This window comes from Castor canadensis, chromosome 3 (genome assembly GCF_047511655.1).
Source record: "Castor canadensis chromosome 3, mCasCan1.hap1v2, whole genome shotgun sequence".
In the NCBI taxonomy this organism is placed as follows: Eukaryota; Metazoa; Chordata; class Mammalia; order Rodentia; family Castoridae; genus Castor; species Castor canadensis.
Genome location: NC_133388.1, coordinates 86,423,473 through 86,440,237, shown reverse-complemented (window position 1 = coordinate 86,440,237; position 16,765 = coordinate 86,423,473). Strand labels below are relative to the sequence as shown.

General features: G+C 48.5%; 1 protein-coding gene across 1 annotated transcript; it reads right to left on the bottom strand.

Annotated features, from left to right (window-relative positions):
- Window positions 1-9,200: 9,200 nt before the first annotated feature.
- On the bottom strand, window positions 9,201-15,965 carry Slc22a17 (solute carrier family 22 member 17). The gene is made up of 9 exons (XM_074068334.1): window positions 15,558-15,965; window positions 15,362-15,465; window positions 12,318-12,472; window positions 11,365-11,530; window positions 11,038-11,183; window positions 10,756-10,861; window positions 10,367-10,584; window positions 9,979-10,090; window positions 9,201-9,825 (listed from the first exon to the last, which is right to left on the bottom strand). Exons 1-9 carry the CDS (start codon window positions 15,822-15,824, stop codon window positions 9,537-9,539), a joined length of 1,563 nt encoding a protein of 520 aa, XP_073924435.1. The 5' UTR covers window positions 15,825-15,965; the 3' UTR covers window positions 9,201-9,536.
- Between the last annotated feature and the right edge of the window lie 800 nt (window positions 15,966-16,765).

The following is a 16,765-nucleotide window of genomic DNA, read 5'->3' as shown; positions in this document are numbered from 1 at the left end:
AATATTAGGTTGGTTTTAAGATTCTTGGGCATCATTACTCCCCGATGCAAGCCTTAATAGATTTTACATTACCTACAGGATTTCTTAATATTTTAACATTTTATTTTATCATTCATGTCTCAGAATATATATGTGTGTGTGTAGAAGGGTTTGAACTCAGGGCAAGCACTTCATCACTTGAGCCACACCACCAGCCCTTTTTGCTTTAATTATTTTTCATTAAGGTTTTTTTTTGTTTGTTTTTCTTTTGGTATTAGGGTTTGAACTACTCAGGGTTTACACCATGAGCCACTCCACCAGCAATATTTTGTGATGGGTTTTTTAGAGAAAGGGTCTCCTGAACTATTACACCAGGGCTGGCTTTGAACTGTGACCTTCCTGATCTTTGCTTCCTGAATAGCTAGGATTATAGGTGTGAGCCACAAACACCCAACCTCTAGTTGCTCCTTTCTTCAAAAATCTTAGGTTTGAAAAGTGGCTTATATCCATGAAACCTTAACCTATTTCTCAAGTTACATTGTATTCTCAATTCTACAATACGGACTAACATATTGTAGCATTTGGTCACTGTGCTCCCTCTTGTATAGATCTGTATTTGCATACGTTATAGTGTGGTAATCTGGAAATTTGCAGAGGGGAATTAGCAAGTGGCTGGGTCAAGTTAGCTTTGTTAGAAGAATGTGACACATTTAAGTGAACTATTAATGCTGGGAGGTCTTATGTATCCACTAGGGGGCACTAAATGGCTGCTTCTAAGTGATCCCTGAAGATTTGGATCTTGGAAGGTAAATTTTTTTTTTTCTTTTTTCTTTTTTTTCCAAAACAGGTTTGAACTCAGGACATTGCAGGTCCTTTACTATTTGAGCCATTCCTCCAGCCTGTGGGTGAATGGTTTTTAAACCTTTTCTGGTCTTCATTTTCAGTTCTTAAACCATGTTCATTCTCTCCATTCCTACTTTGACTGCTTGAGCAACTCTTCATTTGCTCTTGTTGCCTAAAAGGCCCTGTGATGCCATTAGTTAGTACAAAGTCTGAATTCAAATGAGCTCAGGCATTTCGCAGTTTGATCCTAACCCAATTTTCTTGTCACATCTGCCCTACATCTGGTGTATTGTGCACTCCAGTTGAGTCATGTATAGCTCATGCTGTTCTTGTAGCTAGCCTGCGATGGGCATCTCAACTTCTAGATCAAACTCATATACATCCTTCAAATGTAATCCAGCTACCATAGCCATGAAGCCTTTCTTGAATCTTGGGTCAGGACAAATCATCCTGCCTCTACTTATTTCCCCATTAACTCACAAGCTCCTTGAGGGCACAGATTGTGCCTTGTGTGACTCTCAGTGGCTGCCATTAAATAGGAGCTCAAAAGATGTTAGTTCACTTTGGGGTTGCCTTTCCTGGATAAGGCAGTAACAACAGCAGTGTTCCTTTTTCCTGAACTTGCTAGTGCCTGTCAGCTATCTTTCCTCAGCTTCCTGAGTAAATTGGAACTATAAGCATGTGTCACTGTGCCTTGCTTTCTCCTAAAAGTTTTATAGTTTGGGCTCCTATATTTAGTTCTTTGATCCATTTAAAATTAATTTTTGGCTCACTCCTATAGTCCTATCTACTCAGGAGGTGGAGATTGGAAGGATTGCCATTTTAGGCCAGCCTGGGCAAAAAGTTGAAGAGAACCAATCTCAACCAATAAAAGCTGGGCATCATGGCACACATAAATAGTGTTATGGTCTAGGCCAGCCCAAGTGTAAAAGCAAGACCCTATTTGAAAAATAGCCAGAGCAAGCTGGGTACCCACCAATGGCTCATGCCTATAATCCTAGCTACTCAGAAGGCAGAGATCAGGAGGATTGAGGTTTGAGGCCAGCCCTGGCAAATAGTTTGAAAGACCCTATCTCAAAAATACCTAATACAAAAAGGTCTGGTGGAGTGGCTCAAGTTGGTAGAGTTCCTGCCTAGCAAGTTTGAGGCCCTGAGTTCAAACCCCAGTATCACAAAGAAGAAAATAATGAAAGCAAAAAAGGGCAGGGGCATGGCTCAAGTGTTAGAGTGCCTGCCTGGCAAGCAAGGCCCTGAGATCAAACCCCTGTACTGCCAAGAAAAATTGCATATGGTGTGAGCCAGCTGCTTTTGCATGTGGATCCAGTTGACTTCTTACTTTAAAAAACTGCTCTTGACAATAAGTGGTTTTGGTGCCCTGTTTGGGAACCGGTTGACAGTATCTCTGGACTCTCAATTGTATTCCATTAATCTTTTTTTTTAATGGCAGGGCTCCCCTGCCTTTACTGCTATAGCTTTATAGTGTTTTGAATCTTTAGAAGTGCGAATCGTCCAATTATGCTCTCCTTAAGGATTGTTTGGCTATTCTAGGTTTTTTTGTACTTCCATAAGAATTTTAGAATCAGCTTGTCAATTTTTGCAAAACTTAACAGCTGGGATTTTAATAGCGATTACACTGAATCTGTTGATCAATTTAGGAAGTATTGCAATTTTATCTCTCTGCTGCTTTCCTTGATTTTATTCTTGTGGATGTGGGTGTGTGGGTGTGTGTTACTGGAAATTGAACCCATAGGACCTCCTGCTTGGAGGCAAGTGGGAGCAAAGCACTCTGTGCTTTTGTTTTTGGGACAAAAACTTGTTAACTTTGTCTGGGCTCCTGCCTCAACCTCCCCAAGTTACCTGGGATTGTAGGCATGCACCACCATTCCTGGCTCTTTTATTTTTCCTGTGGTACTTGGGTTTGTATTCAGGGCTTTCACTTGCTAGGAAAGTCTTTACCACTTGAGCCGTTTATTCTTTTGAGTATTGACTTTTTTTGGTGCTGAGGATTGAACCCACAGCCTCCAGCATTCTAAGCAAGGCAAGCACTACCACTGAGCTACATTTCCCACCCAATAATTTCATAATTTTCAGTATACGAATCTTGTACTTTTTTTGCTAAATTTATTCCTAAGTATTTTGGGTTTCACTGTTATAGAATTCTTAATTTCATTTTCAGATTGTTCCTTGCTATTGTATAGAAGTATAATTTTTATACTGTTCTTGTACCCCACAAGTTTAGCAGTAGGTGAACTTATTTTTAGTAGGGGTCTGTGTGTGTGTGTTTCTTAGGATTCTAAGATGTCATGTGTGCTAACACGGAGTTTTACTTCTTCCTTTCCATTCTGGGTGCCTTTTATTTCATTTTCTTCATTTTCCTAGCTAGAACCTCCAGTATAGGGTTGAACAAGAGAAACTAAAGCAAATCTTATTTCTGATAAGTCTTTCACTGATTATGATATTAACTATGGGTTTTCATAGCTGTCCTTTATTTCCCGAGAGTTTTGTTTTAGGTGGCACTGGGGTTTGAACTCAGACCTCACACTTGATGGCAAGTGCTCTTACTGCTTGAGCCACTCCACTGGCTCCTGGGTGTTTAAGGTAAACACTTGTGCCGGATGCCAGTGATTCACATCTGTAATCCTAATGACTTGGGAGGCTGAGATCCACAGGATTACAGTTTGAGGCCAGCTCAGGCAAATAGTCTGAGAGACCCTATCTCCAAAATAGCAATAGCAAAATGTACTAGAGGTATGACTCAAGCTGTAGAGCACCTGCTTTGCAGGTGTGAAGCCCTGAGTTCAAACCCCAGTCCCATCAAAAAAAAAAAAAAACCCCAAAAATGCACTTGCTAGGTTGAGGGTGTAGCTCAATGATGAGTACTTGCCTAGCATGTGCCAAGCTCTTGTTTGATCCCCAGCACCGGAAAGCACTTACTGTTCTCTGTGCATACCATTGTCATTGGTGTCATTGTCATAATTTCAGGCTCTGCATTATTTCCTCCTTTTTTTTTTTTTGGTGGGACTGAGGTTTGAACTCTTGCAAAGCAGGCACACTACTGCTTGAGTCACACCTCCAGTCCTATTTCCTCCTTTCTGTCCCTGTCAAATCCAAGTCCTTTCCTTTTTTTTTTTTTTTTTTTTTTGTGGTACTGGGGCTTGATCTTAGGGACTTCACCTTGAAGACATTCCATCAGCCCTATTTTTGTGAAGGGTTTTTTCAAGAGAGGGTCTTCTTGCGGAACTATTTGCCCGGGCTGTTTTTGAACCTCGATCCTCCTGATCTCTGCCTCCTGAATAGCTAGGATTACTGGCACGAGCTACAGCACCCTTTTAAATTTCAGTCCAAATATCTGAGGACCTTCTTAACCACCTATAATAGAGTGTAGCCTTCTACCATGGTCTGAATGTTTGTGTCCTCAGAATTCATATGTTCTAGCCACATCACCAGTGCTGTGGTCTTAGGACATTGGGGCTTTGGGAGGTGGGTAAGTCATGAAGGCTCTGTCTTTATAAAGAGAATTAGTGCCCTTAAAAAAGAGTTCCCTGAGGGTTGTGAGGACACAGCTAGAAGGTACTGTCTGTGGACCGGTAAGTGGGTCCTTATGAGATACCAAATTAGCCAACACCTTAATTTTGAACTTCCCAGAACTGTGAGAGAGAAATTTCTGGTGCTTGTAAGCCACTGAGTCTATAGTTTGTTGCAGCAGCCTGAGTGCCTGCACATCTGTTCTCCTCAGAGCTGCCACAGCACTGTTTACACTTCTCTGCACTTTCCTTATAGTATTTAGTTATTCGTGTCAGTCTTCACCCAGACTGAGCAAGGCAAGAGGAGGACTGTGTGCTCCTACCCTACGTGTATGGTTCCTAGCATATGTGAGGCCACACCAGACGTTAATAGCTAATTAGTAAGACTTTGGTTGCATGGTTACCAGGCTAGGCTGCCTGAGAAGGCATGTATGGGAAAGTCCTTCTTGTCACTTCATATAATTTTTTATAGTGAAAATGATAGTGATATTTATTAGGAAATGAATTTAGTATCACAGGATAAATGTGGGGAGAAATGGTGAAATAAGGAGAAACATTTCCTGCTCCCCATGCAGGAAATGGGAGTAGAGACTCATCACATAACTTGTGAAGGTTAGAAATGTACCCTGAATATCCTTTAAATCTTCCACTCAATAGTGCATTGTGTCTCTTCGTTGTGAGTTTAACTAAAATTTTTTTCTTTGGCAGTTCTGGAGTTTGAACTCAGGACGTTGCACTTGCCAGGCAAGTGCCACCCAGCCCTTTCTGCTTGCCTTATTTTTTGAATAGGCTCTCGCTTTTCTGCCTTACCAGGCCTAGACTGTGATCCCACTTTCACTTCCTTAGTAGTTGGAATGTAAAAGCTCATCACTTACACCCAGCCTTTTATTGGTTAAGATGGGGTCTCAGGAACTGTTCGCCTCCATCCTTACCTCCTGAGTAGTTAGAATTGCAGGCTTGAGCCACCACACCCGGCTTCTAATTAAAGCATTTCTGAAATCCATGTTTCAATCGAGCACTCTCTTCAAGAAAAGTAATCATTTCTCTTATTTGCCTGAAAAGTAGTTTGTTGAAGTTCCTGGGGTATCTTACGAGCTTAATGTTTATAGAGTAATACTTTCTTGGAGAAATATTTGCTCAGAAAGATTTCCTAGCTGGCATGCAGGAAGATTATAGGCTCTCACTTCTAAAGATTTGGCTACTTGCTTGGGAGCCAGAGATCAGGAGAATAGAGGTTCAAAGCTAGCCCAGGCAAATGGTTTTAAATACCCTATCTGGAAAAAAACCTTCACAAAAAAGGACTAATGGAGTGTCTCAAGGTGTAGGCCCTGAGTTCAAGCCCCAGTACCACAAAAAAAAAAAAAAATCTGGCTGTCTTTCACCTCTCATGCCACAATCCCCCATCTGTAAAAGTCTAAAAAATAATCACTTTTTAGAATGTTATTGGTGAGGCTCCGGTGAGGCCACATAAGTTGGTAGTTTACAGCACAGAGAAGATGCCAGTTTCCCCTCTCCCTCCAGATGAAGGATGGTTTCTCCTGCTGTGCTTCATTGACTTTCTTTTTTTGGGGTGGGGTGGGGTGGGGTGGAGAGGGGGTCTGGGGTTTGAACTCTGGGCATTGTGCTTGATAGGCAGGTGCTGTATCACTTGAGCCACGCCTCCAGCCCCACTGATGCTGCTTGAATGTTTCTATTTATTTTGCCTTTACCTCTTCGGTTGAAATAAAAGAATTTTGCTTACTTTCCACCTACCTTCCACAGGGGAGCTGCTCTAGCTTTCTGATAGCTTTTGCTTTCTTTCTCTGAACCTTTTGTTCAGTGGTTATGCAGAGTAGGTTCATTGAAATATCCCTTTGAGCAAGGCACTGGAGGCTGATGCCTGTAATCCTAGCTACTCAGAAGGCAGAGATCAGGAGGATTGTGGTTCAAAACTAGTCCTGGTCAAATAATTCACAAGACCCTATCTCAAAAATACCCAACACAAAACAGGGCTGGTGGTGGCTCAAGTGTAGAGCATTTACCTCGCAAGTGTGAGTTCCTGAGTTCAAACCCAAGTACTGCCAAAAAAAAAAAAAAAAAAAGCCACTGTATGAGGCTCCTGCTTGAGGCCAGCCCAGGCAAATAGTTTGAAAGACTCTATCTTGAAAAACCCATCAAAAAAGGGGCTGGTGGAATAGCTCAAGGTGTAGGCCCTGAGTCTGAAAAACCATAGTCTGAAAACAAACAAACAAACAAACATATATCTTTGATTTTATTCCTCAAAGAACATTGGATAGTGTCATTAGCACATAAAGACTCTGGTTTTACGTGGGCTCTTCAGAAAAGCATGAATGCTGGCCAGGCCAGGCATGTTACTGTGTGCCTGTACTGCCAACATTTGGGAGGTGAACGCAGGAGGATCGTGCGTTAGAGACCAGCCTGGGCTACATGATACCCTATCTCAAAAAGAAAAAAAAAGTACATATGCTTCACCATTTTCCTTGTCACAGGATCTCTCTGGATTTACATAGTAAAAGTATGATCTCTTGTTTCGTCACTGACTACTCAAAGCTAAAAAGTCAACATAGAAGTCAGAAGAAACCCTATGGACGTTATCCTTCAGAATGGTGCCACTAGTATGTAACTATAAGGAACTGGAATGGGGGTAAAACAACAGCCAGAAAGCCTGGGTTAGAATCCTGGCTCTGTCACTTCATGACAATTTCTTTAATCTTCCATGTTCTCAATAGTAAAGCAGGGATAAAAATGATACCTATATCAGGGACTGTGAAGATTACACAATTATTATTATTGGGAGCCCAACAGCATGGCTTAATTCATAGAGTGTGGATCCCAGATGTAACTGGCAGAGGGGAGAGAGAAAGGAACCTTGGTGCTGCAGGACTCTACAAGTAATGGGTCTCCCTTTTCTAGAAGGGACTGGCTTCAAGACTTCCATTTTCCTAGGAATCCTTCTCTCCAGGATCACTCTTTCAGGTAAACCTTCCCTTTTCTTATGTCCAGGAATTTGCCTGTGTCCTTGGCCTAGAGTTAAGAACACTGTATGAGAGCCGAGTGCAGATGGCTCACACCTGTAATCCTAGCTACTTGGGATTGTGGTTCAAAACCAGTCCTGGTCAAATAATTCACAAGACCCTATCTCGAAAATACCCATCACAAAGCAGGGCTGGTGGAGTGGCTCAAATGATAGAGCATCTGCCTAACAAGTGTGAGGCCCTGAGTTCAAACCCCAGTACTGCCAAAACCAAACAAACAAAAAACTGAAAAACACTGTATGAGGCCCATGCTTGAGGACTTTTTGACTCTCTTGAGTCTCACCTCCTTTAGGAAGCAGCATCTTCCAGCCTGGGCTATGTAGTGAGACCCTAACTCAAAAAACAAAAAACCCCAAAAAGAAAACAACAGCAAAGGCAGTAGTTTCTTGGTGCTCCAAACTGCCAGCCTCTCTTTCCCATTACTATTCCCAGTGTTTGATGGATTATTAAGCTCCTGGAAGGATGGCCTATGCCCTAGGTATCTGGGATGATACTGCTATATATATGAGCTATAGGAAACACTAGCTAAAAGAATGAACAAATATTTCTCAACAACTTTTTGAACACTACCATGTGTCAGACCGTGGTGTTTCAAAGTTAACTAAGACACACAGTTCCTTCCCTCAAAGAGTTCACCATCTAGTGGAGTAGCTTAAGAGATACTTAAAATACATTATCTTGTTTGATCCTCATGGCAACCCTTGACAGAAGTTGGAGGTTAAGAGATTTGCCCAAAGTGGTAAAGCCAAGCCAGGCTGATTTGAGAAGTAGGCCCTGGCACTGAGGTAGACGTCCTAGTCTCCTACTGCCCCTTCCCACGGGTGCCAAGAGACTCCACTCTCCCCTGCCAATGGAAGTGCCTGAAGGATAGGAGTTGGGAAGGTGGCCAGAGACTGCACAGTGAAGAGCTGTACTCGGGGCTAACCGTATCTCAGCTCTGTCACTCATTAGATGTGGAACCTTGGGCACATTACCAACTCTCCCTGAGTTCAGTCTCCTCATCTGTAAAAGCATAATACTGTAGTGGGGAATCCATTGTTTTTTCTTAAACAACATTCACTCCCAGTTCTGACTGCCCAGTTTTGCTTGCCCTCTCCTAGTTGGGAGAAATAGGGGTGGGTGTGGGGGTTTTATTCAAGCTAGCCAGTTACATGCTCACTGGTAATCGTTAGTGGAGTTTCCCAAAGATTGACTTCCAATGGAGTTTTTGTGTGTGTGTGTGTGTGTGGCAGTACTACCATTTGAGCCACTCCACCAGCCCTTTTTTGCGATGGGTTTTTTTGAGATAAGGTCTCTCAAACTATTTGCCTGGGCTGGCTTCAAACCACGATCCTCCTGATCTCTGCCTCCTGAGTAACTAGAATTACAAGTGTGAGCCGCCAGTGCCCAGCACAGTGGAGTTCACGCAGAAGCCCCAAACAAGAATGTTACCTGTTCCTACTCACGGTGCTAGGAGGCCTCTCGGATTTTGACCCTTTCTGACTAGGTCTGTTTCTTCTATTCTGTGAGTCTCACCGCTAACCTGCCCCACATCTAATAAGTGCATTAAAGTCAGTGTTTATTGTTTGCAACAACAAATCCTAATTGCTCCCAACACCTACCTTGCGATTGCTGTAAGGATTGAATGACATGAGGTGTACAAAGCACGTAGAGTAGTCCTGGCAGCAGGGCAAGCAGTCAGTAAGTGGTGGCAGTTTTCTGTAAGTTGACACTTGAGGGCAGAGCAAAGGGAGGGTGACAGGAGATTGTTATTGGTTTGTGTTCCACTGAGAGAAGCCTTCCCCCGAGACAGGACAACAGAAGGGAGGGAAGTCCAGGCTATGATATGCTCATTTATTCAAAATGTCTTTATTGAAACAATGATAGAGCAAGAAAGATGAGGTCTGGGAGGATGTCTTTGGGCACAGGATGGAGCCCAGACCCAATGGTTACAGTGTGGCATTCTCCCCCGCCCCTGACTCTTGCTGAGGAAGTGAACATAAAGCAGCAGGGAGGAGATGGGAGTGGGAGTGGGAGGGACAGCCCTCTGAGCTCTCCTCAGTGGCTGGCATGAGGTGCCTCTGAGCCTTCCTCCTTGTCTTCCCAATTTCCTTGCCTAGGCCCTATGCCACCCATCTGTATAGACCAGCCTTCCACCACAGTGCTCAGAGGCCGCTCAGAGGGCAGGGTTGGGGGTGGCAAGCAGTGGGACGTGGTCACAGCGGCTAGGGGGTGGCTGCCGTAGCAGGGAGGGCCGGCGGCACAGCTCCCCATCCCGGAGCACCTCGGGCAGGAGCTTGCGCTTGGTCTCTGGCAGAAGCATGACGCTGAGGATACAGAGGAGGACACAGACCGCCAGCACCACCTGCTGCAGGAAGGCTCCATGGCCCATGTGGAGGCGCTGGGCTGGACCACTCAGCCCCCCGAGCGCCCCCAGCGCCATGATCAGACCTAGGCCACGGCCCCTGCGAGAGATGGAGAACACACTCAGCCTGCAGCTGTGGGCCTCACCCCAACCCTGCTCCAGCAGGCTCCTCCATCATCCCTCTGATCAGATCCTGTCCTCAGCCTCAGGCCTCAAGGCCTGGTCCTGCCCCTGGCAGCACCTCAGCTCTCACCGGACAGTGGTAGGGATGACTTCGGCAGCAAGGAGGGTGCTAAGGATGGCACCAGCTTGGGAGGAGAAGAGCCCAAGGACGGAGAAGGTAGTGATGGCAGCCTCGTTCAGATCTGGGGGACCAAGAGGGATGATATGAATGGATGCCTGGCCTAGTCCCCCATGTGATCCCCTTGGCTCTCAATCCCCTAGCTCTAGCTAGGTGGGAGCTGCACATTTACTAATTGGGAGACCAGAGAGAGTTGCATGGCCAGGTGGAGGCTAACAGAAGCTCGGGCCAGGGTCTGGGTCTTGGGATGCTTGTGCCAGAAATGGAGGCTGGCCCTGTCTAAGGCACCTCTACTGGGGTTCCTTGTTGAGCCCCACTGTGGGGAGGGGAGAATGCTCACAGTTCCACAGGCCAAGCAGCACCAGGGATGCAATGCCAGTGAGGGTCATTGAGAGAAGCAGAATGCCTCGGCGGCCGAATCGGTCCACGGTGACCCCCAGGAAGACACAGGCCAGGGCTGCTGTGCCGCTGGCCAGCAGAGAACACACGTAGAAGTCTGATGGGCTCCCTCCTCCTCCTACAGGCTGGTAGCAGTGGCGAATGGCATGGGCGATGAAGCTGTGAGAAGGGTTGGGGAAGCAAAGAACAGAGTCTGACTCTCAATCTGCATCCTTCCACATTCTTGCTCGGCCTCTGCAGATGTCTCCAGGCCAGCCCCAACCCAGCCAGGCCACTCAGCCAGCCCCAACCCAGCTACTGGCCTGACCCTCAGCTCACACCCAGGCTCACTTGGTGAAGCCCAGGATAAGCAGGTTTTTCCAGATGTTTCGGTAGTTGAGGAGGGACGCGAAGGAAAAGGTGGATGTTGCAGGGAGAGGACAGGTATTCTCCAGGTCTGAGAGAGAGAGAGAGAGAGAGAGAGACAGAGAGAGAGAGAGGAGCTGTCTGTGAGAGGAAATAGTTGAGAGCCCAGGATCCTCGATGGGGACCTGGGAGGCAGCGACACAGCTACAAACATGTGAGGGCATCATTGAGTGCACAAGAGGCATCACCTGTAGGAACGCCTCCTACCTTGCAGGGCCTCCTGGGCTTCCTCCCCCAGCATCTGCCCATGGGGCCTGTTCCGCTCAGCCAGGATCCTCAGCACAGACTGAGCCTCCTCGATTTGCCGCTTCACTATCAGCCATCGTGCTGACTCCAGAAACAGACCCGGCCAGCTGGGAGCAGGGTGCAGGGTAGTGGGGTACACAGTAAGCCTCCCCCCTCTAGGGATGGGGAAACTCCCATCACTGAGGAACTGGGGCAGGCCTGGAACAGGGGCAGTTGGAAAAGAGTAGGGGTCTCTGGGCTGGAGTAGAGGTGGGAAGGGCCTGGCCACAGATGAAGGGTGATACTAACCCGTAAAACAGGAAGAGGATGCAGGGAGCCGTGATCATTCGCTGCAGAAATCGCCAGTCCTTAGAGACAAGGGCCAGGCCCAGGAACAGGAAGTGCCCTCCCACCCCCACCAACTCCCCTGCCAGGGCCACCCGAAGCCTCTGGCTTGGGTCGCACAGCTCCAGGCCTGGAGATACAGCAGGGATGGAGGGAGGACAGAGAGGCCAGGGAAAAAGGAGAAGAGACAGGGAGAGAGGAGGGAGGAGGACAGAGAGCTGGGTCAGACCCTGAGCAGAGGCCGCAAGCATCGCCTCCCATAGACTAACCTCTGAGCATCAAGGAGGGTGAGATATTCACTCCTCGCTCCTCTCCTGCTCAAACCTAGGAGGTTCCTCGTGTCAGAGTCACCTATGGGTGCTCAGCATTCCCACTTTATAGGCCCTTTCACATTAGGTCTCTTATTTCTCCTTTGCATCAACCCTTGTCCAAGGTCACATGGCTCATCAGGATTTCCATGGGGTGGGAATTGTTGAGAGTGGGGCTCCCTATGTAGCCCAGCTCAGGCTGGCCTTGAACTTAAGAACCTTCTGCCTCAGCCTCTTAAGTGTGGGATTACAGGTGTGAAATTCTTTCTTTCTTAGAGGACTTCTTTTTTTCTTTCTTGGAGACTGGAGTTTGAACTCAGGGCCTGGCAATTGCTAGGTCCACTTGAGCCATGCCCCCAGCCCAGGATTTCATTTTTAAAATAAGTTTGCATTCCCTGACAGCAATAAGCCCAGGCCAAGACTTTAAAGGTGGGAGGGGGGCAGGTATGGAGAGAAGGAGGACCCCCGGATTCTTAAGGGCCTAGGCAGAAAGACAATTGCAATCTAGACTGCTGAAGGGACCCTGGGGGAGAAGCAGTGGGAATTGATGGAGATGCAGAAAGGCCAGGGTGAGACCTGAGGCAGGGAACTCTGCAGGGAGCCACTCACGCATCAGGTAGACACCCAGATCCACACCAGCAAGCAGAAAACCCAGGAGGAATCGGAGGGCCATGACGCCTGTGGAGGAGCCTGCAGCAGCTCCTCCCACTCCACAGGGGCCCACCAGCCCCAAGGTCAGCAGCACAATCCCACGACGGCCAAACCTGGAAAGTGGAGAGGGCTTCTGGTCACCTAGACTCCCTGGGGATAGAGGTGCTGGGTGAGGAGGCCTAGCTGCCCACTTCAAACCTGGAAGTGTAAGGATGAGGGTCTGGAAGCAAGAGTTGGGCTGAAGCTAGGAAAGATGGGCAGGAATGGGGACTGAGCAGGGGGTGTCTGGCTACTGGGCTCTAGGGTGTGACTATGGTTCTATGGGAGGGGGGCCAATGACTCTTGGGGACAGGGCTATGGATAAGGGATTAGGGCATCTAGCCATGGATGTGAGACCACCCATCAGGGAAATGGGCTACTGCTTAGGGGATAGGGGACCATGGATCCTTGGAGACAGAGCCATTGGTCAGTGGGAATGGAGTTTGTCTTGCTCAGACTAGTCAGAGAAGATGGGGGTCATTAATACACAGGATTAGATGGAGTGCCTGATCTGTATACACTGTGTATGGGGACAGTATTCGTCAGTGAAGGTAGAGCTACGCATCTTAGGGGACTGAGTATTTTGGGAGATGAAGCCATTGCTCCATTTAGTTGGGCCACGGGTCTACTAATACATAAGAGTGGGCAGTGGGGCCAGGCACTGGTGGCTCACGCCTGTAATCCTTGGGAGGCAGAGATCAGGAGGATCAAGGTTTAAGCCCAGCCTGGGCAAATAGTACCCTATCTCCAAAATACCCAACACAAAAAAGGGTTGGTGGAGTGGCTCAAGTGGTAGAGTACTTGCCTAGCAAGCATGAGGCCCTGAGTTCAAACCCCAGTATTGCCAACTCCTCTCAAACCCCCCCTTAGAAAAACAACAAAAATGTGGTCAGCGGGATGGGCTATTGGCCAGGATATTATTGACTCATGGGAATGGGTCCATTAATCCATGGTGGGTGGGATTATTGATCAGTGAGGATGGGACTAACCTTTGGAGAAATGGTCTTCAGGGATGAAGTCACTGGTTTTGTTGTTGTTTTTTGTGGGACTGGGGTTTGAACTCAGGGCTTTGTGCTTGCAAAGCAGGCGCTCTACTGCTTTAGCCACACCTTCAGTCTATTTTTTGCTCTGATTATTTTGGAGATGGTTTGGTCTCGCAAACTATTTGCCTGGGCTGGCCTCAAACAGTGATCTTCCTGATCTCATCCTCCCAAGTAGCTAGGATTATAGGTGTAAACTCCTGGGTACCCATTGGGATGAAGCCATTGGTTCATGGAGTGAGGATCTTAGTCCAAGTCAATGACTTGTCAGTGGGACAAATCTATTAATCCATGGGGACCAGGGGAGATGAGACTATTGGTAAGTGATGATAGTCACTGACAAATCAGTGAGGACAGGGCTAGTGATCCTTGGGGGGCATTGATTTATGGGGATAAGATTATAGATCTATGGGAGATGAAGTTTTGGGGGACTGTTCACTGATCTCAGCTATTAACACAATGGGTTGGGGCCATTTTTCATGATGATGGACTTACTGGTTAACATGGCTAAGGCTTCTCATTTTAGGAGGCTCAATTATTGATCTTTTGGAATGAGGTTATTTCCCCATAGGAAAAACTGGCCTGTGGACATGAGGCCACCAATGCATGGGGATGCATTACACAACCTGTGGTTTTAGGATCATTGAATACAGGGTAATGAGGATGCCTAGTGATTTTAAGGAACCAGACTACTGAACGTTGGGGATGCCTTTGATCCACCGAAGCTGAGCTATTAAACTCCATCTAGATGGGACTGTAGACCACTGCCAGTGAGTAATCACAGGGATGGGATTGTGAGTGCACTTGGAGCACCTGGTCAGTGGTGAGGTAATGATGTCCAGAAACAGAGGATGGGAATCTTTTCTTCTTTTTGGTGGAAATGGGGTTTGAACTCAGGGCTCATGCTAGGCAGGTGCTCTACCACTTGAGCCACTCCACCAGCCCTGTTTTGTGTTGGGTATTTTCAGGATAGGGTCTACTGAACTATTTGCCCAGGCTGGCTTTGAACCGCAATCCTCCTGATCTCTGCCTCCTAAGTAGCTAGGATTATAGGTGTGAGCCACCAGCACTAGGCTGTGAATTTTTATACATGGGAAGTTATTGGTTAGTGGGGATGGGCTACTGCTTTTTGGAGGGGAGGTCAATGATTTGTAGAAATGGGGATTTTGATCTAAGAGGACTTTAAAGACCTGGGGATTCATGAAGATGGGACCACCAATCTATGAGGGGTGCTCTTGGGGTCAATGATTCATAGGGGTGGAATAATTTGGTGGAAGGACTATGGGTGATTGCAGCTGAGGGTACTGTTCTTTGAGGATAGTTATCAATTCTTGGCAGAGGGGCCACTGGTCAGAGGCCGGGTCATTTGTTTGTAAAGTTGAACTACTGGCCAGTGGCAACGGGACTGTTGATCTTCAGGAATGAGGCCTTTGAGATGGAGCTAACAGTCCAGGCAGGCTATGAACCAGTGGGGATGAATCTGCTAATCCATAAAGATGGTAAGGGAGGTGGATTTGGTGATGGGGGTAAAGAAAAGAAGACTTTTGATCTGGCAAGATAGGGTTTTGGGTTAGGGATCAGAACCATTATCTTTGTTGATGCTGTTGTGTTTGTTTGGGTTTTATTTTTTTGGTGGTGCTGGGGTTTGAACTCAAGGACCATTGTCTTGGAAATGAGGCCACTGACAATAGATATGGGGCTACTGATCAGTGGGAATGGAGCTAACAGTCCATGGATGTGAGGTCATTCCTTTGAATGGAATGGAAGATGTATTTCTTGATGGGGAGTGAAGTTGAGGCAGGTCCAGAGAAGACTGCAGAGTCCAGCTAGTGGTTCTTGACCTCTTGCAAAAGCCAGTTGCCTGGGCTAGCTTCCTTAGCACCCCCTCCTCTCTACCAGCCCTGCCCCCACGACAGCCCTCACCTGTCTGCGGGGTAACCCAGGAACAGGTAGCCGGAGGCAAAGCCCAAGATGAAGAGGATCTGCTCCAGGATCACCTGCCAGCCCAGGTCACACACCAGATCCCACTGGGGACGTGAGAAGGGTGCAGCGGGCGTGAGGCCCCGCCCTCGCCACGCTCAGCCCGCTCCCAGACCCGCGGCCCTCGGGGCAGCCTCACCTGGCCGATGGCGTTGGTGGTGAGCACCGGCAGGCCATTATAATCCCAGTCCTTGAGGCAATGGTTGAAGTCTGGCGGGGCGAAGCCGCTGCACGAGGGGTCGGTACTGGTGGCTACGCGGCTGGCGGCGCTGGCTGCTAGCGCCGTGCTGCCAACGCTGACGCCGCTGGCATTGGGGGGCTGCTCCCAGCCAGAGGCATTGGGGGGGAAGCCCCCGTAGTGGCAATGCAGTGGGGGCGCCAGAGTGAAGATGGGATCCGAGGCCATACCCAGTGCCACGAAGAGCACAGGCAGGCAGCAGAGGCCCAGCTGCAGCTGCTGGCCGCCGCCCAGCGCCCCCACTTGGGCGAGCAGCGCCTCAAAGCTGAGGGGGCCAGGGGGCACGGCCAGCGACAGGCTGCTGCCCAGCCTGTCGCCACCCGCGTCTCCCTCCCCCTCCCGCTGGCGCTCGCGCTCACCCTGAATCTGCTCGGTGGGCACCGCATCTCCGAGGGTCCCGACCTGCTGTGGGAGGGGGAGGGGGGGAGGCGTAGAAGGATGAAGCGGAGAAAGCTGCAGAGCAAGGGGAGGGAGCGGGCGGGAGCAAGGGCAAGGCAGGCAGGCAGGGCTGCGCGGGAGGAAAATGCCCGGCGCTCGCGGGGGCGGGGGTGCGGGGAGAGGATGGTGTAGCCCCCTGGGGTGCGGGCACTTACTCCGTTGGAGCTGGAGGTGATCTCTACGGTGTTGTCGATTTTGTTGCCGCCCCCGCCATTGGGCTCGGGGGTCCCGGTGGCCACCCGGGGAGCCAGCTTGCCTGCTGCAGGGGTCCTGCTGGCTTGCGATGAAACAATGTGTGGTTCTCTGGCCCAGCTGCGCGCCAGGTGCTGGGACACTGAGAGCCCGAAGAGACCCCGCTCTGCAGCTCTGCAGCGGCGGGCGCCTCCTCGGTCTCTGCGATCTCTGCGCAGCTTTCCCCTCCCCTTCCTCCAGATTCTCCTCCCCTTCCCACGTCAGCAGAGCCTTCGGTCCAGACTCTTCGTCAGAAAGAGGAAAGGGGGGGCCAGGGCCCAGGGGAAGGAGGGGCTGGGGGCTCTGTCGTCTGGTCCCTGGGTCTGCGAGCCATTGCGGTAAAAGGAAAAAAGGCTGAAGGGTAGTAGGTAGCCTAGGCAAATGCCACAGATACCTCCTTCGCTTCCAGTTCTTCTCCATCATCCATCCATCCACATTCA